This window comes from Xenopus laevis, chromosome 9_10L, assembly GCF_017654675.1.
Source record: "Xenopus laevis strain J_2021 chromosome 9_10L, Xenopus_laevis_v10.1, whole genome shotgun sequence".
Classification (NCBI taxonomy): domain Eukaryota; kingdom Metazoa; phylum Chordata; class Amphibia; order Anura; family Pipidae; genus Xenopus; species Xenopus laevis.
In genome coordinates this window covers 48,734,506-48,758,388 of record NC_054387.1, presented here as the reverse complement: position 1 = coordinate 48,758,388, position 23,883 = coordinate 48,734,506, and the positions used below count along the sequence as shown (strand labels likewise).

At 41.7% G+C, this 23,883-nt stretch overlaps 1 protein-coding gene across 4 annotated transcripts in view; it reads left to right on the top strand.

Moving 5' to 3' along the window:
* Window positions 1–23,883, top strand: part of septin9.L (septin 9 L homeolog) — a 117,379-nt gene that overhangs the window by 48,109 nt on the left and 45,387 nt on the right. For all 4 annotated transcript variants that reach the window (XM_018235392.2, XM_018235393.2, XM_041577200.1 and 1 more), the window contains one exon: window positions 7,296–7,901. In XM_018235392.2, the coding sequence (XP_018090881.1) occupies window positions 7,296–7,901 (606 nt within the window). The remainder of the gene's footprint in view (window positions 1–7,295; window positions 7,902–23,883) is intronic.

Here is a 23,883-nt window from a genome sequence, read left to right as displayed (position 1 = left end):
GAATGCTGGGAGTGGTGCTGCCACAAGGTATAAGGATAAACCAGAGCCTAGCAACATTAAAGGACAACTTAAAGGAAAACTATACCCCCAAAATGAATATTTAAACAAATAAGTGTTTATATCAAATAAAGTGGCTGTCACGGACACGGTTCTTCCAACCACACGTGACTTCAGGTGTGGCTATCAGGGGTCACTCACTCAGTCTTTCACACACCTTGCACACAGGTTAGACTAACACAAAAGCACCCCAAACACCAACCAACACCCACAAAACTCATTCGCTGCCACCATCTATCATTCACAGGCCATAGAAACCTAATGTGACTATTCCCCTGTTCTCTCTAACAGGTAATACCTCACAATACACCAATGCATTAAACACTCTCTCACTATAGTCAGTTAGTTCCTACTGATTCAACAAGTACTTCAGCATGCAGAGGGTTAAGGCTCACAGTTACACTCTTTCAGGCTAGGTTAGTTTAGAGCATCAAAGACAATCTTATTAAATTCTCTTTAATATTATAAAAGGTATAACAGTGCAATATACAAAAAGACATACATTCAATAATACAGTTGTTAAATAAAAGGGAATACAGTTGCTAAATAAAAGGGAAAACATGGAAAACCTATACTTAACTCCAAAGATATAGAATTCCTGGTCCTGGAGGCAAGGGGAAACAAACGGGATAACTTCCAATCGCAATTGGTCCTCCAAAGTAAATCCCAAATTTAGTCCGAAGAGCTGACTATTTATTAGTGATTTCAGGGCATCAGGTAACTGCACACTCCCCCCTCCCTCAGGAATGCAAGGGGGCGTGGCCTAGCAGGACACAGATTGAGTTTTTATGACCTCCTGTGAGTAGGAACTGGACCAAGAATATAATGACCATAACTCTCCATTGGAACATAGGAGAGAGATGATATTATATTCATTGGTTATTAATTCTCACAGGGATTCCATAGATACTAAACATCAATACTGTGTGACCTGCACCTGCCCAGATATTCACATCTAATACACAGAGTACCAAACCTAGTCATGTTTGGACTCGTCATAAAGCTAAAATTGCCTTGAACCCATCACCAGTTTTTTATACTGTTGGTACAACAGGTCTGGGTTCTGTGAGGATTAATATATTTGAGTATACATTATATGTGACCTTTATTTCACCTGTGAGGGTCTTGCTGGGAACTTTAAGTTCTCACTCCTTGGGCTTCCCCCTCCCCATGGAATGGCTCTTATCAGCCAGGGCATGGAGGAGGGCATTACAGCTCTGACCCCTCTGACCATAGTGAAAAGAGGCCTGTTATGTGTCTGATTTAGATGCTGGTAGACATATTTCTCATGATACCTTGGCCTGTTTTATTAACTATTACAGGCCTGTATCATGACAGTGGCATATTAAAGAATCTTACCAAACTGGTGTATATATATATATATGTGTGTGTGTGTGTGTATATATATATATATATATATATATATATATATATATATATATATATATATATATATATATATATATATATATATATATATACAGTAGTAATGGATCAGCACACTCATTTTAGAAGTGATTAAAGTGTCTTTATTGGTAACACAGCATTGTTATCCGACGTTTCGGTCCCATCTGGGGAACTCAAGGTCCCCAGGTGGGACCAAAACGTCGGATAACAATGCTGTGTTACCAATAAAGACACTTTAATCACTTCTAAAATGAGTGTGCTGATCCATTACTACTGCATATTATGAACATTGATCGTGCACCTCTACTCTATTGGAGATCGAGTGCGGACACCCAAAGCATATATATATATATATATATTCAAGTAAATATTGCCCTTTTACATCTGTGTGCTGCCTCAGAGATCACCTGACCAGAAATACTGCAGCTCTAACTGTAACAGGAAGAAGTGTAGAAGCAAAAGACAGAGTTTTGTCTGTTAATTGGCTCATGTGACCTAACATGTATGGTTTGTTTGTGTGCACAGTGAATCCTAGGATCCCGGGGGGCAGCCCTTATTTTTTAAAATGGCAAGTTTCTATTTATGATTAGCCAATGGCACATACTACTGGAAAAGTATATTATTATGAAAATGGTTTATTTACATGAAGCAGGGTTTAACATATGAGCTGATTTATGCAAAATCTTTTTATAGAGACCTACATTGTTTGGGGGTATTGTTTCCCTTTAAGTTCAACAAACAATTATTCCGGACATCTTACACATATGTTTTGGGCTTCTGTAGCTGCCTAAAGCCACCCTTTAGGGTCAGGGCACACGCTCAGATTCAGGGAGATTAGTCACCCGGCGGTGACAAATCCACTTTATCTTCGGGGCGGCTAATCCCCCCGAACTGCCTCCCGCCGACTAGAATGTAAATCGTCTGCACAATGTCACTTGGAGCACTTTGTTTTCCGAAGTCATCGAAGTTGCCTCACAAGGAAACTTCGGGCAACTTCGGAAAATTAAACGCTCCGAGTGCCATCCCACCTGCGATTAGTGTTGCCCCCTGGCCAAGGCCAGGGCCAGTATTACAAATTTACGGGTAATGTAGCTGCCAGTAAATTTGTAATACATCAAACAAATGCCCGTGGCCTGCACCCAGCCTAGTAAAAACTAACTTTTTTGCTGCTGGCTTGAGTCCAAACGCGTGCTGTGGCTCTGCCCCCATTGACGTCATGACCTGCCCAGCCAATCACGCGCCATGGATCCACCCCCTTAATTGTCGCGACACGCCCCTTTGCAGCCAGGGCCCGCCCTTTTATTCCCACCCCCTCCACCAGCCGGTAGAGATTTTTTTAAAAGGTGGCAACCCTACCTGCGATTTACATTCTAGCCGCTCCTCTTCAGAAATGGCGACATGGCACTGATCCATCATGCAGCGCTCGATTTCTCCTCCCTGGCTATCTATCTATAAGGAAGAGAAATCGAGCAGCGCACGATGGATCGCCTGATCGCTTTCTGAAGAGGAGCGCAAGCGGAGTTTCGGTAAGTTATTTCTTAATAAAGACTTTGCGATTTTAAAGTTTAATTTGTCTTGCTGTTTTTTCTTTCGATGTATACTGACGAATTTTTTAAAAAACGTTTTTTGATCCACTTTACGATCCACTTGTTATGGTAAGGTTACCAAATGAATGGAACTTGGTCAATTTAAATACCAACAATTTGGTTCAAAATATTCAACCACTTGTTTAGTCCCAGGGCCAGAATATTGATCGTTATTCAAGATATGAACACATTGATGGGATTTTATAAATGACACAATAGATATGTCAGATGTCAGTCAAGCATGCCTCATACACAGACCATAAACTGCTGATTTGGTCTGAGCTTTGTATAGGGCCCCACCAGGCCAGTCTATGACGGCTTTAGTGGTTTGTTTTGTATTTGTATTCTACAAGATCAGACTGTTGACCGGTATAGAGCATTTGTAAGATTCTCTCTAAAAAAAAAAGATGACCGAAATCAATACAGTGTGTATTTGGAAAATTGCAGTCAATTTATTAGGATATTTGTCCATGGTGTTACCCATGATTGTTTTTAACATGTTATACATTTACTCTGACAGCATATTGCAATACTTCTGTAACTGTTGGGACTGGTTATTTACTATCCAGGAATTTCCTAGAATAACAGGTGCATGACTGTTATCGGCTTGTTTTTAATATATCTGTAACTTTGTTATGAGCTAAGGAGGCCCAGCCTGAAGGCCAGTAAGGGTGAGATTTGGGGTAAGTGCTTATATGTACCCTGGTTACCCCTAGAACTATAGCAGGGTGACTGTTACCCCAATGTTTCTATATATCTGTAACCTTGTTATGAACTAAGGGGGTCCAGCCTGAAGGCCAGTTAGGGGGAGATTTGGGGTGAGTGCTTCTTCATTCCCTGGTTGTCCCTGGAACTATAGCAGAATGACTGTTACAAGGAGTACCAATAAAATGTTGGCTGGAAGGCAACACAAAACGCCTGAAGACCTCTGGTTTGTCACTTTTTCCCTCCCTATAACTCTTTCTCTCGCTCCATATAATTTTCCCTACACTCTGTTCCAATAATTCCTTTGACATCTATTGCTTCATATAGTCATCATATCTCCAGTTGTTTCAAGTAACCCCTCCATATAACTTCTCACATTATCCCTTATTAGCCCTATTAGAATCTTCTTCTCTAAAGATGTACTCTTTGCCCTTCTCTTCCTTGCATTCTCTCTTCCTTTGACCCCTATTTCTGTCATTATTCTGACCTCATATCCCTTCCAAACAAGATGGGATTTCCACCAGCTGTTGTGGGAAGTCAGGATACATCACAGCTTTTCCTCTTATCATCTTTTCCGACTCTGACTTGTTTGTTTGATAACACAAAGCTGAAGAAGGTGTTATGATTTCATCCAAGGAAGTGTCACAGGGTAGATTTATAGGGAACCAGAAGAGCCCTTATGGGTGTATATAGCAATGCTATTTTGATCACCGGATTCCTGATGAATTCTTACACTCAAAAAAAACAGAACAGCAACTTTCATGCCATAAACACTTCAGGTAATGAAAAGGTCTAAAATTTGTGCACGTGGACAGATTTTAATCGTCCAAAAGGGAAACACTTACTGTATAGCAGGTTCCACATCCTATATTTTCTATGGGAAACTAATGTAGGGGCACACAATATGTTGGGATTCCTAGCTGCTACAATATTCTTCTATAGAACAGATGTGGACAACCTATTGTCCTCTGGATGTTGATAAACTACAACGGGATGGTGCTATTTACTCAGGTTTGATATAGAACCAAAAGAGGATTTATGTTGGTAGCTAGAGTAGAGATGTTAAACCATAGACATTTCAATTGTGAAGGGGTTAATGGCAAGTTTATATAGAGCCAGCTCTGTGAGTGAATCCTGCCCAGCAAGCAATAGGAGGGGGCAGGATGCCTCCCTAGTCTCCACCCGTACTGTGCATTTATTGTAGGAAGACCATACAGCATCTGGCGGCTGATAAGGGATTTCATTATTGTGGGATTGACGAAAATCTGAATCTGTTTCCATTGCACTGGAATAATACAAGGACAGGGAAAGGGTCAACGGTGAAGGACCCAAACCAAACAGATTTTATTCAAAACTAAGCATGTAAGAGGCAGAACAAGTGTTTAGGAGAAGTGAAAAAGCAACAAGATACTAGGATCAATAAATAGGAACAATAAAACAAACTTGGGCAAGTCACCTAATCAAGGAACCTGAGAATGTAAGCGCTGTAGTCTGGGACACATTACAGCTACATAAATCTTCAGCATTGTGTTTGTATTCAGTGCATAAGTTGCTTTAATTTTGTTTTTTCCCAAAATAGTTTTATTGAAACAAGTTTGATATCGTTTTTTATTATCCACCTGGAGGCCTGGTGGCCAGATATGACCCACCATCACATTTTTATGGCTTTCATACTGTTTTAGTGCTCCATAGACTTCTTTGTATGACTATTTAATATAAGTCCAGTGTTGTAACTAGGTAGGATTGCCACCTGGCCTGTATTTTACTGGCCTGGCTGGTAAAAATGATGGCTGAGCCCAATGTTATTAAATGGGAAAAAAGATAAATATATAGGAAGGCCAGTATTTTTTCCAGAAAAAGTGGCAACCCTATAACTAGGGGACCATGGGCCGATGTGCAAAAACTGAACCCAAATGTTCAGGCATCGGCACACGCAGGGATTTCAGTGGGCACGTTCTCCCCTGGTAGTTTTAATCCTGTCAATGAACATATAAACCAAGACAGCACCAATATAGCTTTTTGCTATTATTTTATATAACATCGCCCTGTAAATGGGAATGGGAAGTGTAACCCTATTATTATATGTGTAACCCACTCCCTGTAACTACTATTATTGTTCCTTATAACACACCCTATAACTCCTCCTACTCCATATAATGTCTCCCTATAATTCCAATAATATTCCAGTGCAAATTAGGGGAGGGAAATCGCATGAGTTTTTGTCACAAAACAAGGAAGTAGAAAATGTTTTCCCCTGCATTTGCATATGCACATTAGGATTTGGTTCGGTATTCGGCCAAATCTTTAGCAAAGGATTCTGGGGTTTGGCCAAAATAGTGGATTCGGTGCATCCCTAATTGCTTCATATAACCCTCGTTGTAACTACTCATATTGGCTCTGTATAACTCCTCCTATTGGTCTTTATAACTTCCGATAGCACCTCCTATTACCCCATATAACCTTTTTACTGACCAATTAATGCTTTTCATATATATCTGCTATTACTGCTAGATGTTAACCCTCCAGGTGACTCATGCATCCAGGCTTTTCTATTCATCTTTTTTTATCGAGTTTGTAACAAAAGTTCCCTGTTCTCAGCTCCCCCCCCCCCCCCGAAGATCTGGACTCCCTTTTCTATTCTGGGAGCAGATTTGCTGAGTGTGGATATCGTCATTCACTTGTTCCTTTCCTGCTTTCGTGGCAATCTCTGCATGAGAGTAACAAGATCGGCCCCATGTGTAAGTGTGCACACGCTTAGGTGGGATGTGATTTTCGGACAGCAGAGAGAAGGAAAACAGTATTTTAAATATTAGCTCATTATTCTCCCACCTGCTGCTGCGTGAAGTAGGGCTTATGGTAGGAAATAGGTTAAATTGTGCTTTTCTGAGTCCATAGTCCATGGGTCAGAGGGGTCAGCGGAATTGCCTGCTTCTGTAATATTATTATCTTGTTGATACCTCTGCAGGTAATTGAATCCACAGCTTCACAGATGGCTACAGTCTAACGCACAAATGCAACTATTGTTATTAATGGGCTACTTATTAAGCATAGCTGCCTGTTTATATAGCTACCTTACAGCAACCGATGTTCATTTTTTATTTTTTTACTTATTTACTTTCAGATCGGCAGCTCTCTAGTTTGGAATTTAAGCAGCTATATTATTGTCAGAATAAATTTACCCTAGCAACCAGGCCATGGTCCAAATGAGAGATTAAATGAGAATAGGGGAGGAAATGAATAGAAATATAATTGATATAAAGTACAACTACAAATAAAAATGTGAAGCCTCACAGAGCAATTGTTTTCTTCTGCCAAGCTCAGTGATCCCCATTTGAAAGCTGGGGAGAGATAGAAAGGAAATTACAAAAAACTATAAAAGACCAATTGCAACATTGCTAAGAACAGGACATTCAATAGCATACTAATAGTGAATATAAAGATGAACTAGCCCTTTAATACTCCTAATATTAGATGTGCAGCAAAATGGTTTACAAATCACATGACCTAACCATTTGTTTTGGTCCAAATTTTGTTTTTCAGCATTGAAAAGATCCTTTGAGGTCGACGAGGTCGACCAGTCACCAAATCCTCCTGTACAGCCCCGCAGAACTCCAAATTCCCTCCTAAGAGGAGCTGCAGCTTCTGCTCAGAGGTTTCAGGATCCAAGCTCCCGAAATGCAGAAGGCCACCTAGGCAACCAGAGATCCCCTAAATCATCACTAAGGCGGATTGAGCTGTCAGGATCTCGGCACCCTGAAACCATGTCCAGAAGGACAGAAATTTCCATTGACATCTCCTCCAAGCAAGTAGAGAACTCTGCTCCTGGTGTGCCCAGGTTTGGCCTGAAGAGGGCTGAGCTTCCTGGACACAAGCCCCCTGAACCAATCCCAAGGAGAACAGAGGTCACATTGGGGAAACCTCACGACCATAGAGGGGACTCTCCCAACTCTAAAATCCCAGAACCAGTTCAAAGAAGAGCAGAAGACACAAACTCCAAGAGAGTGGAAATCCAGGTGCCCAAATCCCCAGAGGTTCAGCCCATCAAACAAGTGGAAAATTCCATACCAGCTACCACCGGGCTTTCTCAACATCAGGAACCAAAAGTACAGCCTATCCAGATTGATATTCAGCAGAGAACCCCAGAAAGTAAGTCTCAGGGTGCAGGATGTGCAATCAGGCCCCCAACCCGTTTAGACGCAAATTTTTGAGAACGAGAAGAAAGCCCCTTTATTTCTGCTCCTCTGGTGGGCATAGAGGGGGTATGGGCCTGGGTGCAGTCACACCCCTTGCATCCCCAGTGGTTATACCATTGTAGCAAAACATTAAGCAGTGTTAATTTGACTTTTATTTTTTATTAAAGGAGCTCATAAAACATAGGGGGGAACTTTTTATGTCTTATAAATCATATGAGTCAATCAGCTTAGGCCCTTGGTGTGTGTGTGTGGGAGGGGGGAGGTGGTCACACAAACACAGTGATCAAGAACAATGGCACAGTAGGGTATCTATTCACCAAAATGTTGGTAAAACATGAGCTAAAGTATCAAAAACTGTTCTTTTTCCATTACCTCATACAATATTTCATTATCATCCTTTTGTAAATAGACTAGGTCCCTATTGCTATAGAGGTTCCCATAACTACTGGTTGGCAATCCTTTCTCTTTCCAGTGTTTGGGGAGGGCACTATCTGTGTACTTGCTGTGGCCTCAATCAGTGGTGCCATAGGAGCCTGCATCCCATTAACTTTAATGACTTCTTTTCCATGGAAAGATTGAGACAAACAAATCTTGGAGTGTACATTTACCATTCATTTCTACACAGTCCTCTAGCTCCCCTGGCCCATGGTCCTATGTGGTAAAGCTATCCAGCTAGGAGTAAACTACATTCTACAGAAATAAGGATTTGATTTTTTAACGGTTTAGCTTGGCTATCTATAACCAACACGTATCATGCAGATGTCTTGATCCTTTTCTAATGCAATACACCCATTTATGGATTTTCTTGTGAGCTGAAGATGTTGTGCTTGGCAGCAGGGATGATGTTTTCAGCACATAAATTGTTGTTTTCCATCCTTTATTACAGAGTGGCTTATTTTTATCTGTGTCCCCAGAGGGTACCAATGTCTTCTCCACATGAATTCTCAACTGGGTGGTGTGAAGGCTATTTAGGGTTGCTCCAAGAGCAGAGTTTTTTCTATATTTAATTGGCCATTATACCCCTTTGTTCAATGCAAGTTCAGTAAATAAAGCTTGCGGTGAACAGACTGCTCATTGTTTTCATTAAAATACATTTGTTTTTTTTTGTTATTACTTGTGCCACTCATTGCAGAACATGGAAAAAGTACTATGTACTATTTTTGTACTTGGAACAATAGACATTTAATGTAATTATTTTAATATAATTATTTAATAATAATAATTAACATTCACAAAATATACCTCCTGCAATGAACTCCTCCTCATCTGTTACCCATAGACACAGGCAACAAATTGGGAATATCGTTGTAAGGGTACGCGGCCCTTAATTTTCTGAAGTCGCCTGAAGTTGCCTCACGAGGAAACTTCGGTCAACTTCAGAAAACAAGCACCATGAGTGCCACCCCGCTGGCGATTTTTCATTATAGCCGGCGGTAAGGTAGGGGAAGGCAGTTCGGGGAGATTGTAGACCCGAAGAAGAGGAGCTAAATCGCTGGGTCGACTAATCTCCCCGAATATGCCCATGTGCCCTTACCCTTACAGGGCAAGGTAGATAAGGAGATTAGTGTCTGTGCATGTATATTAGTGAAAAATTCAAGAAAAACTCGATCTGCACCCGACCCAATCCACAACCGCCCGTACCTGGCGCCTCCCCTATATATATATATATATAATGAGCGGAAGAAGCCAGCACTGCTCGTTTATACGGTCTTGTTGCCTGGGTGCTAACAGCAAAATAATAGTGGATATCGGAAGGTAGGCGAGCACACACAGGTCTTAGTAGAAAAACAAATGGTGTTTATTAAACAAAAAAACTAAAGTTTCGGCTAGCACTCTAGCCTTTCTCAAAGGCTATATATATATATATATATATAGTCAACTACAAGAGGTCCTCTGCACTCAACCCATTATCAATATATTTAAGACAGCGACATTTTGTGCATACTGCTACTAAAAAATGCCTTACACTTTAAACAACACAGGGATTGTTTGTCCATATATTGCAATATATTTAAGCTGGCCAACTACGTCAAAGTCATCCCATATCTGGCCAGTCCTACGCTTAATTTTCATCTGATTCATTAAGAATTCAATTGCTTAATTATACATTTTACAAAGGGACTAAGTTTTACCTGCAACTTACTAGCTGCTTTCAAAGTAAAACTCCCAAACTTGGCTGCCCTTTTATTAGACACCAGTGGGATCACCTGACTATAGCTGGGAGGGGTGGGAGCTACAACATGGAGCTGGTCACTGCTCCTGTATAACTATAACAAACAAGGGAAAGTTGTGCTCACCACTATTTTTTAAAACCATTAGGCGGGGGTGCAATGAGGGTGTGACCACAAAATACATATAGTCAACTACCCCTCCCAGCTATAGTCAGGTGATCCCACTGGTGTCTAATAAAAGGGCAGCCAAGTTTGGGAGTTTTACTTTGAAAGCAGCTAGTAAGTTGCAGGCAAAACTTAGTCCCTTTGTAAAATGTATAATTAAGCAATTGAATTCTTAATGAATCAGATGAAAATTAAGCGTAGGACTGGCCAGATATGGGATGACTTTGACGTAGTTGGCCAGCTTAAATATATTGCAATATATGGACAAACAATCCCTGTGTTGTTTAAAGGGTAAGGCATTTTTTAGTAGCAGTATGCACAAAATGTCGTTGTCTTAAATATATTGATAATGGGTTGAGTGCAGAGGACCTCTTGTCTTTGTCTATATGTATTTTGTGGTCACACCCTCATTGCACCCCCGCCTAATGGTTTTAAAAAATAGTGGTGAGCACAACTTTCCCTTGTTTGTTATATATATATATATATATATATATATATATATATATATATATATATATATATATATATATATATATATATATATATATATATATATATATATATTAAAAAGAGTGCCGGAAGCAGGAGGCCAGCAGTGTAAGGTTGCAGGCACTGCAAAGGGTGTCCTGAATACGCCCGACCTGTGGGTGCCCCAGGTATTGGGCCAGCCGCACATCACTAATGGATATGTTTACCCACCGCCAATTTACTTTTTTGGGAAAGCATTTGGTGAAGATTAGAAGAGATTTTTTCAGGTGACTAGTTTCCTAATCTATCATTGCCCTAAAGCAGGGGTCCCCAACCTTTTATATCCGTGAGCCACATTCAACTGTAAAAAGAGTTGGGGAGCAACACATGCATGAAAAAGTCCCTTGGTGTGCCAAATAATGGCTGTAATTGGCTATTTGGTAGCCCCTTTTTGGACTGGCAGCCTATAAGAGGCTCTACTTGGCACTATACTTAGTTTTTATGGAATTAAAATTTGCTTCCAAGCCTGGAATTCAAAAATAAGCTCCTGCTTTGAGGACACTGAGAGCAACATCCAAAGTGTTGGAGAGCAACCTGTTGCTCACGAGCTACTGGTTGGGGATCACTGCCCTAAAGCAAGGGTTCCCAACCTTTTTTACTCATGAACCACATTCTAATGAAAAAAGAGTTGGGGAGCAACACAAGCATGAAAAAACATGCCTCATAAGGGCTGTGATTGACTACTGTATGTTGTAGCTTCTATGTGGACTGGTAGCCTACAGGAGGCTCTGTTTGGCAGTACACCTGGTTTTTATGCAACTAAAAGTTGCCTTCAGTGGTGTCACTATAGAGGAAGCAGACCCCGTGGTCGCTGGGGGCCCAGTGAACAGGGGGACCTGCTTCCTCTATAGTATAGTATAGTAGCGGCAGATGAGGAGGGGGCGTGACCAGCAGAGTGGGTGGGGGCAAGACACGGTCTTGTTTCGCCACTGGTTGCTTCTAAGAATTCAAAAATATGTATCTGCTTTGAGGCCACTGAGTTTGTGAGCAACATGTTGCTCACGAGCCACTGGTTGGGGATAACTGCATAACACAAGTCTTGTTTACTTTGTTCATGTTTGGCACAGGGACATATTGCCCCTTCCACATCTAAGCAATTGTAGATTTGTAAATTTAAAAGTAACAGCCTTTTTACTCCTACCTGAGCTGTGCTAGTAATGAATCAGAACAGATGCCCCACCTTGTGAAAAACAGTGAGCATTGCACTAATAATCAGCCTGCAAAATGGCAACAAAACTAGCTTGTTATAATATTTAGACTTATAAGGAGTCATTTACCAATAGGAAGTGCTAAAAGAGAGATTAAAAAAATGGGAAGCAATTGCCATTTATTTTTTTGCACTACCTTCCTGCTTTAAAGCCTTGTGACGGGACACTGCACTTGCACTACATTTCAGAGACCTTCAGCCACCCAGATAAATACAGTGCTGCCTGTATTTGGCAGAGCTGTATTCATGAGCGAACGGTGTGCCCCCCTCCTACGAATGCCCGTGATTTTGAATCATTCAGATGTGAAAGTTAGGAAACAGAAGCTAGCAACTACAGAGCCCTGAATTTACTACCTGCTCTCTATATCTAGCAGTAAAGGTAGGGCTGGCCTATGCTCACTGAACCTTTGCTCTACACCTAGTACAGGTATGGATCCGTTATCCGGAAACCCATTATACAAAAAGTCTCCCATATATTCCATTCTATCTGTATAATCCAAGTTTTTATGAAGAATTTCCTTTTAGCTTGCATTTGATCCAAACTAAGATATAATTAATCCTTATTGGAAACAAAATCAGGGTTTATTTAATGTTTACATTATTTTTATATAGATCCAAATTAAGGAAAGATCCATTATCCGGAAAACCCCAGGTCCCCATTCTGGATAACAGGTCCCAAACCTGTACCAGCATTTTTTTTAAAAAAAAAAGTTTGACATGCAGAGTCTGGACAGGGCAAAAAGTACTCTCTGCATGAGATCTAAGCTCTTGCTCTTGCACATATCCAGGGCCCCCAACATATTCGGAGGTTGTCTTGTTTTACCAATATACCGTATATACTCGAGTATAAGCCGAGTTTTTCAGCCCCCAAGCTGGTCAAGCGCAAAAACGGTCGCCGGTGTCTAAGAATAGTCACCGGCGCCCAAGAATAGTCGGCGTCCAAGAATAGTCTCGAAGAATAGTCGCCGGCATCCAAGAATAGTCTCGAAGAATAGTCGCCGGCATCCAAGAATAGTCGTCGGCGTCCAAAAATGAGACACCGGCACCTCCAATGGTGGCAGAAACCCTCAATTTTTTGATTCAAACTTACCAGAAGCTGCTGCATTTCTCACCCTCGGCTTATACTCGGCTTATACTCGAGTCAATAAGCTTTCCCAGTTTTTGGAGGTAAAATTAGGTACCTCGGCTTATACTCGGGACGGCTTATACTCGAGTATATACGGTATGCTGAAATTGTTCATTAATATGACCATATGAAGCCCCTATACCTCCTGGGTTGCAGGGTCTGTTTCCTCTGGGGCTACGCTAGCAGCCAAAGGAATAGATTAAATATGCAGGCATTTAATTGTGAGAAACCATACTGTATATGGAGAGCTTCGGCTGCCAGCATTTCTGCTCTCTAGTGAAAGCTAAGGGAATGGTGCAGACCCCTCCCCCACCGGGTCAGTATGCGGTTTACATTTACTGCTGAAAAACTTGCAGTGCAATGTGCCTGTATACCTGACTAATTGCATGTGGGTGTTTGTGATCACAACATCTTTCCAATTAGATCAACCTCTGGTATATAATAGTAGATTTTTAATATACTGTATACTAAATTTAGAATTGAATTTGGGATTCGAGAACCACCCCGTCAGTTCCATGTCTGTTCAGCAAATGGATAAATGAAAACAAGTTTTTTGCTCTGTGAAGTTGTTATTTTGACAAGAGAGTTCAAATTGGAAATTGCAGACTTGGGTTAGTTTTGATAGCTTTCCAAGTTTTCATGAAGAATTCAGTGCTCAGCCAAATGCAAATATTGTGGATTTGGTGCCTCCCTAGAAGATGATCTATTTCGGTATAACTGTTCAGTGCAGCCTTAGTATTTTATATGCTCCATACAAGGTCCCTTTTATATCTCTGGAAATGTTCTAGACACAGACATGTCAGTAAAATATGGGTTTTTGGTGAAAATACCTCTTTTATAATTTATTGATATTTACCATATATTGCAGAGCGGTTTAACAGGATGTTATACGCGAAGAACTTTGATGGTGACTGCTTCTTTTTGGCTTTGGCGAGCAAGACTGGTCAAGGAAACATTTTAATATGTACATTTTAGGGCAATGAGTTGAGTTGAATTTGTTATTCAGCATTCATCCGATGTATTTCCTCTTGTATATTTAATGAATGATGTGACCAGGACCTCCAGTCTCCAGAAGCATTTGAAAGTGTTTTGAAATGGGGAGCGTTAAAACATTAGGCATGTAAAGCTGGTCATGCATGAAAAGAGCAGCTCAATTGCCCAGGTTGCCAGCATATCTTTACCAGGTCTGCTCTATCATTTTGTGAACCTCATAAAAATGCTCTGAAAACCCAGGACCGGGTCATAGTCTGTATTTATTGCCTGATTTGGTCCATGGCTGATGGTTTTTTTTTCACCCTTTCCAGCTCAGTCAGGAGGAGCTTAGCTGTAGCCATTTTCTGTCTTTTGATTGGGCACCATGAAGCTAAGGTAGAACTAACTATAGAGTTTAGTATCACAATAGCCTTTGATATTGTGTCTGTCCAAAAAATCATCCCAGCCATTCTTAAAGGCATTAACTGAATCAGCCATCACAACATCACCTGGCAGTGCATTCCACAACCTCACTGACTGTGAAGAACCCCCTACGTTGCTTCAAATGAAAGTTCTTTTCTTCTAGTCTAAAGGGGTGGCCTCTGGTACGGTGATCCTCTTTATGGGTAAAAATGTCCCCTGCTATTTGTCTATAATGTCCTCTAATGCACTTGTAAAGTGTAATCATGTCCCCTCGCAAGCACCTTTTTTCCAGAGAAAACAACCCCAACCTTGACAGTCTACCCTCATAATTTGTCTTCCGTCCCTCTAACCAATTTAGTTGCACGTCTCTGCACTCTCTCCAGCTCATTTATATCCCTCTTAAGGACTGGAGTCCAAAACTGCACTGCATACTCTATATGAGGCCTTACCAGGGACCTATAAAGAGGCATAATTATCTTTTCATTCCTTGAGTTAATGCCCTTTTTTATGCAAGACAGAACTTTATTTGCTTTAGTAGCCACAGAATGACACTGCCCAGAATTAGACAACTTGTTATCTACAAAAACCCCAAGATCCTTCTCATTTAAGGAAACTCTCAACACACTGCCATTTAGTGTATAACTTGCATTTATATTATTTTTGCCAAAGTGCATAACCTTGCATTTATCAACATTGAACCTCATTTCCCAGTTTGCTGCCCAGTTTCCCAACTTAGATAAATCACTCTGCAAAGTGGCAGCATCAAAATAGAAACAGTACTTTCAATGCCCACCTCCAGGTCATTAATAAACAAGTTGAAAAGCAAAGGACCTAGTACAGAGCCCTGCGGTACTCCACCAACAACACTGGTCCAATTAGAAAATGTTCCATTTACCACCACTCTTTGTAGTCTATCTTTTAGCCAGTTCTCTATCCAGGTACAAATACAATGTTCCATTCCTTAATTTAACCAGTAACCTTTTGTGTGGCACTGTATCAAATGCTTTAGCAAAGTCTAAGTACATCACATCCACTGTCATCCCAGAATCTAGGTCCCTGCTTACCTTCTCATAAAAAGAAATTAATTTAGTCTGGCAAGATCTATTATGGATAAAACCATGCTGGCACACACTCATAGTATTATGATTAGCTATAAAGTCTGGTATCTTATCCTTTATTAACCCTTCGAAAACCTTTCCTACCACTGACGTCAGACTAACTGGCCTATAGTTTTGAGGCTGAGAACGGGATCCTTTTTTGAATAGAGGCACCACATTAGCAATTTGCCAGTCTCTCAGCACTATGCCAGACCTCAATGAATCCCGAAAAATTAAGTAAAGAGGTTTGGCAATCACAGAGCTAAACTCGCTAAGTACCCTGGGATGAATACCATCTGGCCCTGGACCTTTGTTAATCTTAACATGTTCTAGTCTCTTTTGAATATCCTCATGTGTGAACCATGTCATATTTCATATATATATATATATATATATATATATATATATATATATATATATATATATATATATATATATATATAGATTTATATATATATATATCTGAGCAATGTTAGAGGCTTTTCCAGGTATCTCTTAGCAAATACCTAAACTAATAGTTATGAACACTTATTTCAAATGACTTTATGTATTTTACAATAGGGTCTAACAAGTTAAATATTCTGTCTGGATAACAAGTATAACTAAAAGAATATACGAAAATATACCTAGATATGTGGAACACCTCTTATTACTTATTACAGGTCGAGTGACATACCCATCATTCTGTTTGTACACTGTATAACCAAAGCAATAAAAACAAGTCAAAACACAGCTAAATATAAAGCCAATTTTCATTTCAGGCCTCACCCACTTACCCATCAATCTCATTGAATGTGTTGCCTGATGTAACTGATTTAGTGAAAATTAGGGATGCATCGAATCCACTATTTTGGATTCGGCCGAATACCGAACCAAATCCGAATCCTAATTTACATATGCAAATTAGGGGTGGGAAGGGGAAAACATTTTTTTACTTCCTTGTTTTGCAACAAAAATTTCCCTCCCCCTCCCTAGTTTGCATATGCAAATTAGGATTCCAATCCAGTTTGGCTGGGCAGAAGGATTCTGCCAAATCCTGCTGAAAAAGGCCAAAACCTGGTCGAATCCTGAACCGAATCCTGGATTTGGTGCATCCCTAGTGTAAATAAACCACCAATAGCCCACAGACTGTAGAGATGCAGAGTTTTTGAGAAAGTCAGTTTACATGTCTTTCTCTGACTTTTTTTTGTTGAGAAAGTCAGTTTACTTGTCTTAGTCTAATGCAGCGTAGGTTCTCTCCCTTTGGTGTAGGTCTGTGGTTTATAGTCTTGTATGGAATGTTAAAAAGGAAAGCTGGTTTGTAGGTGATGACAAATCTGTTTCAAATTGGATTATTTGGTTAGTAGCATGTTGATGACTGGAGCTTGTGGATCAGGGGACAGGTGATGCTATGGTGGAACACTGATACCTCTATTTCCCCTCTTATGAAAGGAGGATACACTGGGACAGACCTAGCATAAAGGTTTCTCCAGGTCGTAGTTGTAGATTTTTGAGATTCCCTTCTTGGAATGAAGACAGTCTCATCCTGAGAGGTTACAGGCTCTCAGTAAGGCGGCTGTGTGAGACACATAATAAATTTCAGCTGCCTCTTTCAGACTTGATGTCACTTCTTCTACTGCACTACCAGCAACATATGATTAATATATATGATCTGCTGAGTGTTCCCAGCTTCCAACTCAGCACCCAAAAGGATTCTTTGTTATAATCACATTAATTTTTTTCTCACCTTCCCTAAATCGGTCCATGCATCCTCATTGCTTCCAAAATTGTGTTAGCCTTCGGTGCAAAGTTAGAAACAATTCCTTTGTTTCCCATGGACTTTCCTCTGCGCATTTGAGGTTGTGTCATGTGCATCACCAGCTTACTATTGCCATCAATGAACAGAGGGTGTGATGTATCATTATGGGGGTTGGTGCTGCATCCACAAGAACCTTATGCAGTCAGCAAACTGGTATATGACTCTCATGCTTCTTGTGCATTGCCAGCTTATCCAAATGGTGTCTTTGGATGCTGTACCCAAAGATAACCCTGGTGGGCAAGCCTTGGTATCCAGGTATGCTTACCAAGCCTCTTCATTGCACAATACCATGCTTTGACCTAACACCACAAAGATCTTTGAAATTTCTTCTTTTTACATTGCCCAGAATTTGAACAAGTTATCCCAGAAAGAACAGCTGACATTTAAATCTCACAAAAGCACTCTGCTGGCAAGACCTCCCTTCTCTAGCACACCACCCCTACATAACATGGGTGAGCTTAGACGCTCCTAATGTAGCATTCAGCTATTGCAGCTTCGTGGGAGAGGCATACCTCCCAACATTTTGGAAATAGAAAGAGGCCCAAAAAGTCCATGCCCATTTCTGTGGTCACACCCCCTTATTACCATGTTAAGTTTACAACATTTGGCAGGTTATGAAAGTTTGAACACATTTCTGTGGTTTTTATGTGTTATTACAGTTTTGCTAATGAAGGTAAATTGCCCTTTAAGCTGCAAGTCACAGTTTCCCCAAGAGACCTGCTTATCTTAAATTGTTACAATTGCTTCTTTGCTTATCTTAAATTGTTACAAAAGTATCCAAGTGCACCTGGGGAGCGTACTTTGCCAAAAGTCAATTAAGTTAGAAACTGTATCTTTTTCTGGCTCTTCAGTGCAGGAGATCAAAGAAAAAGTCTGGGCATTTCAGTAACAATCCGGGACTGCCTTGAGAGGGTCATAGCAAGGAGCATATGCTTTTTTGTTTTGCACTAGCTTGCAAGATAATTCTACCACTTACTGATAATGAAAGCTTTGATTAGGTCTGCTTCAACCCCCTTATTCTGTAAAGGTGGGAGCCATATGATCTGGTTAGGGGTTTCACATTGCCATACATAAATACATAAATGTAGCTCCCTCTTTTGGCCACGGGCATGCATTGCAGCCAAAGGGAGCAACCAACATGACAGTTTGGTGGTTATGGGATTGGGATGGGAATTAACATTGCACCCAAACACCCTCCAACATTTCCAATACTATACCTTGTGCCGCATTGCACGCGTCATTCGCTAACACAGAAGTCAGCCTGTGAAGACTGAAAACATTGCCATAATGTCAGGAGTTATTTATATAAAATGTGAGACATTTAGGGGAGTGGGAACAACAGCAAATTGAGTCAGATGGTGTTTACCAGCAAACAGGATCATAAGTAAATGATTGTTTTCCCTCTAATTGAACTTAACATGAGATGTTATGGGGAGTTGGCTGGGAGTGGTTGCAGCATTCGGGGGTTATATGAAGGCAGCACTATCTGATCCATGAGTCATACATAAACCCCTCTGGGAATTGTACTGCCCTGGGATGAGACTGGAACGTTCCTTTTGTATCCTGTGACCTTAACCCCTTTCGTTCCAGATCCTGTGCACATAAGAGTATTATTCACCTCTCCGCAGCAGGGTGGACATATTTGGATAAATCTGGTTCTGTTTCTCATTGTTCATTTTGGCAGCTGAAAAGGGTTTAGAATCCCAAAAGGGGGATATATAAAAATAACCACCACAAAGCACAACTCTTTCACACTTTTAGGAAGAAGTGTTGATAAAAACTTTCTTGTACATTCTGTGGAGATCCTGTAGTTTAGTGGCTACATTGAATGACCTTTCAGAACAGATGGTACTATGGTTTTTACCTCTCACCCTTTATAACCAGACTTGAATAAAATCCATTTTCTGTATTTGCCTATGGGTCCCCGTGCAGTATTAATGCCATTCAGCCTGGCATCCGTACTACGTGGGCTGCTGTAAAGGAGTGAAGGGGTAAATTATTGATCTCATCATTATAATTGGTGATTAATGATGTCACTTGTATCACATGACTCATTGAATTTTGTGTATTATAAAAAAAAAGTACATAATTGAAGAACTCGGCCTATGGGCCTATACCCACAGGTATGGATTGGGTAGGGAAAGGGGCATCTAGCGGAACTAGGGTAGGCTACCCTGGGTAGCTGCAAGGGGGTAAACGTATCAGGGCCCCCACGGCAGAGGGGGGGGCAAAAGATGATAAGGTGCAATTTGCTGGTCATTGTTGTAGAAGAGCTTGCAGGATATTGAGCAAGTTTTGGGCAGATGTTGCCTGGGTGGATCAGGGGTGTGACTATGAGTGCAGGGGCTTTGTTTGTTTTTTTTTATTGTGGTCCCATTTTACTTGTTTGCAAAGCCTACCAACCAGGGGGCCCAGGGACTGATAGGCTAAAAATAAATGCTCCTTGGAAGAAAGATCCTGCCAACTTAGCTGTATGGGTCCCTATGATTATTGATGACAGCCCTGGGTACCTTGTTGTGGTGGGAGCAGGGATTGGGTTGGATCAAAGGCTTGGAGTAGAAAGGCCAGGGATGGAGGAAGACTGAAAATACTGCCAAGCAAGTGCATTACTAATAAATTTGTAATACCTGCCCCAGCTTTAACTGGTGGTTTACCACATAGTTAACCATGTGGTTAGGCCACGTAGTAACCCTAGATCCATGTATGGTGGTGCAGTGTGTTTTATGGCTTAACAGAAACCTGTATAGTCCTGTTGCTGCATCGCAATTGCTAGTTAGCCATGCAGATTTGGGATTCAGTATTAAAAGTATTTGGTAGCACCTCTAATGATGGCTGAATTTAGTACTTCAATGCCTGCCCCTTTTAGAATTTGCACCGCCAGAGCCCGAAAATCTCATTGGAAAGGTATGAGCCACATGGGTTACCAAGAGAGGATGCTGAGAGCTGGAGGGCTAAGGAATAGAAGTGTCTTCTTCGGCTCGCATGCTGATTTGTATTTCTCCCCAAATGGTGGATCATAAGTAGGGTATGGGTTACACCTCTGACTTTCATTCTATCTCTCCTTTTGCAGATTCTTCCTTTGCCAGCAGTGGGCTTCTAAATATCTTTCCCCAAATTGCCTTAAATGGCAGGGTCATTCCTCCCTCCTTCTCTGGTGTCTGTGTCTTGTGCCTGCATCCGTCTTCCGAGAGGCTCCAGCAGAGACAGATGGTGGCACACAGCTGGCAGACAAGCCAGGAACAAGCTGGTTCTATTTGCTGCTGCCAATGCTGTGAGCGACAACAGACTCACAGCAGAAAAACACTGTTTACTGATGTCCAGCCGGGATCTGCAACCTGAAAGATGCTGGCAGTGACCTTGGAGATTGAGGTTGTATCTGATGGTAGACCAAGGGACGTTGGGAGTTAAAGAGGATTTAAGGCAAATGGCACACGGGGAGATTTGTCATCTGCTTTAAAATCTGTGCAGCTCCAGGCAACAAGTCTGCCCAAAATGCTTTCCCATCAGCAATAAAATAAATTACTGTTAGGAAAACATAAGTGGCGCTTCGTTTTCAGAAACTTTGTGTGCCATTAGCCTAAAGCCCTTTAGGAAGCGATCTTCTGACATGACACACAGGGCCACTTCACAGGTACAGCATCTCTATGCACTGTAACAAGATTACCGACCAAAACTCATTTTAAGGCTCTATGTCCCTTTTATATAAGCGTCTTTTAGGTGCTTTCATTTCCTCTAAACATAACTGATTGGTTAACTGGTTCATAATGCAAAAGAAATATATAATGCTGAACTGAGAGAGAGATTTTTCTTTGCCCTGTCCTGGTCACAGGTATCCTTGGCAAAACATATACAGGAAGTGAGGTCTGCAAAAACAAATCGTTTTTCTCCTTCCTACTGAAATACATGAATGCAAACTCCCCTACTGCCATAAGCAAACCCCCTGCTTTTAACCAAGGCAGCTGTCTCACACCCATGATGCCAGGCAGGTGCTACTGGCAAAATTTGCCTGTCAGCACAAGCCAGAGTGGAAGAATCTAATCTCTGGTGTCTTGTGGGGGCCAGCATATCTCACAGACGTTTGTTTAGGATTTGGGGGGAATTGAACTTTAAGCCCAGGAGGCAGCCTGGCAGCTGCTGAGAGAAAAAGGATTTGAAGTTGGGGGATGCCACAGCCGTGTATAAATGGGGGACAGCTGCTCTGGATGGGTCTAATTGAATGTCAACAGCTGCCTGAGACATTGACTTATACACTGCATTAAACCTGACTTATCTATGGAACATTAAAAATGCATAACCCCCCATTCTTACTGTTCCCAGGGTTACAGTTCAGCCTACGCACCCTTTTCGAAAGAAGTACATGACACCCTGTTGGCCAGGAATTTAATAGCACTGTGTTGGCTACATCCATCCAGGCACTATATGCGTATACCCAGCATCTGCTTTTACTAATTGACTGTAGGGAATAATGACCTGCCAGATTATGCCTATTGCTAATCTCCATCTTTCTATCCCTTTAATGATCTCATTGGATGATTAGCCTGTGTCGCCTCTACCTGTATATTTATAGAAGCCCCACCTTGTCCTCTCACCTCTGTATGACTAGGAGGCTACTGTCACTGTTGGATTGATTTATGGCCTCTCCATCTGATTAACCTTGGCACTAAGCTTTGTGGTACTTGGGATAGTGCTGCGAGCCCACGAGCTAAGTAAGTGCCTAGTTCATTTGGATTAAACTGTCCATTAAGTTCAACATCACCAAATGATTCCTCAATGCATATAGGTCAAATTCACTAGTGCAGGCTTCGCTGCACTTTGCCAGGTGAAGTTTCACCAGGGCGCCGCTAATTCACTAAAATCCGAAGTTGCGCTCAGGGAGGCGAAAGGTAGTGAAGTTACACTAGTGATGCCTAATTTGCATACTGCACCAAGTTAAAGCACAATGGACGTATACTGTATGTTGCAGCAAATACATTACACTACACAAGCCCAGGAAACCTTCATAAAATAAAATAGAGTTGTTATTTTGCCCTATACATGTGCCCATTGTATAGTTTATGTGCCATATGTTAGGAAATGTAGGGGAGAAGTGGGGTACCCCCCAAAAAAAATACGATCTTTTTCAGCCTATCACCCTTAAAAAAGTAAAAGACGCCAGCGTTTTTTGGGACTTAGAAAAAATTTAAACTTTTTATGAAGCAAGCCCTATCTACTCTATTGCACTTCGCCTGGTCTGAGGTTGCGAAGGCATGTCTAGTGCAAGAGGTAACGTTCAGTTAAATGCGCAAGTTGGTGAATTAGCGTATTTACGCCATAGCGCAACTTCACTTGGCGTAAAGGTGCGAAGTAGCACTAGAGTAGGTCCACTTTGCTAGCGAATTTACGCCATCGCCCGTTAGTAAAACGGTGAAGTAACGAAATTACGACACGCTGGCGAATTTGCGCTAGCGTTAGCCGCTTTACGCTTTAGTGAATTTGCCCCATGGCATCATATACGCCAGGGTCGGACTGGGGAACCCGGGGCCCACCGGGGCTGCTGGCACAGGGCCCCCTTCCTGCTCATTCTTAGTGACATATCTGGAAGCAGAATGGACCAATACTCATGCCAGTGGGAGCGACCCAGTTATATACCCTGCTATATGCAGCACAGAAGGGCAGCCACAGCGACTGAGGCCTGAAAGCCAGCGTCAATGGCTCAGGGCAGAACTCAGGCAGTATGTAGCTGGCTGTTCTCCCTTACTTGGTTAATGCTTCCCCCAAGTCTATGACAACCGCCATCTTCTCTCCGCCACTCCCCAACCCCTCATACAGCCCAGCGTCACAAATTACGGCAGGGCAGGGTAACACTCTGCTCGCTCCAGTACGCTGACTGCCGGTCTCGCTGCGTTCACATTGCGCATGTGTTGTAGAAAGAATGTAGAAACAAACTAGGATTGGTTGGTTGCTAACAAACGTAAAAACTAGCACGTGCGCACCTTGTATTTGCTGCGACTTGCTGCAAGAAGACTGGGACTGGGCCAGGAGGGCCCACAAGAGCCAGGGGCCCACCAAGTTTTTTCCCGGTGCCCCGCCGGCCCAGTCCGACCCTGATGTACGCCACTAAGGCAGTGGTTGGCAGATGTTTTTTAGTCAGAGGACCATCCTTTGTTCAGGGCACCTTAGATCACAGGGTTACATTGCTGTATTAGTCATAGATCATTAGGATGTTAATAAGTGTCAAATTTCACATTTCATCTTAAGGGTGGTGGCAGACGTGGCCTCTGGGGGAGATTAGTTGCCCAGCGACAAATCACCTCTTCTTTGGGCGACTTATCTCCCCTAAATGCCTTCCCGCCGGCTAGAATGTAAATTGCCAGTGGGATGGCACTCGGAACACTTCATTTTCCGAAGTTGCCTCACGAGGAAACTTCAGGCGACTTCGGAAATCCGAAACGTGCCACCCCGCCAGCAA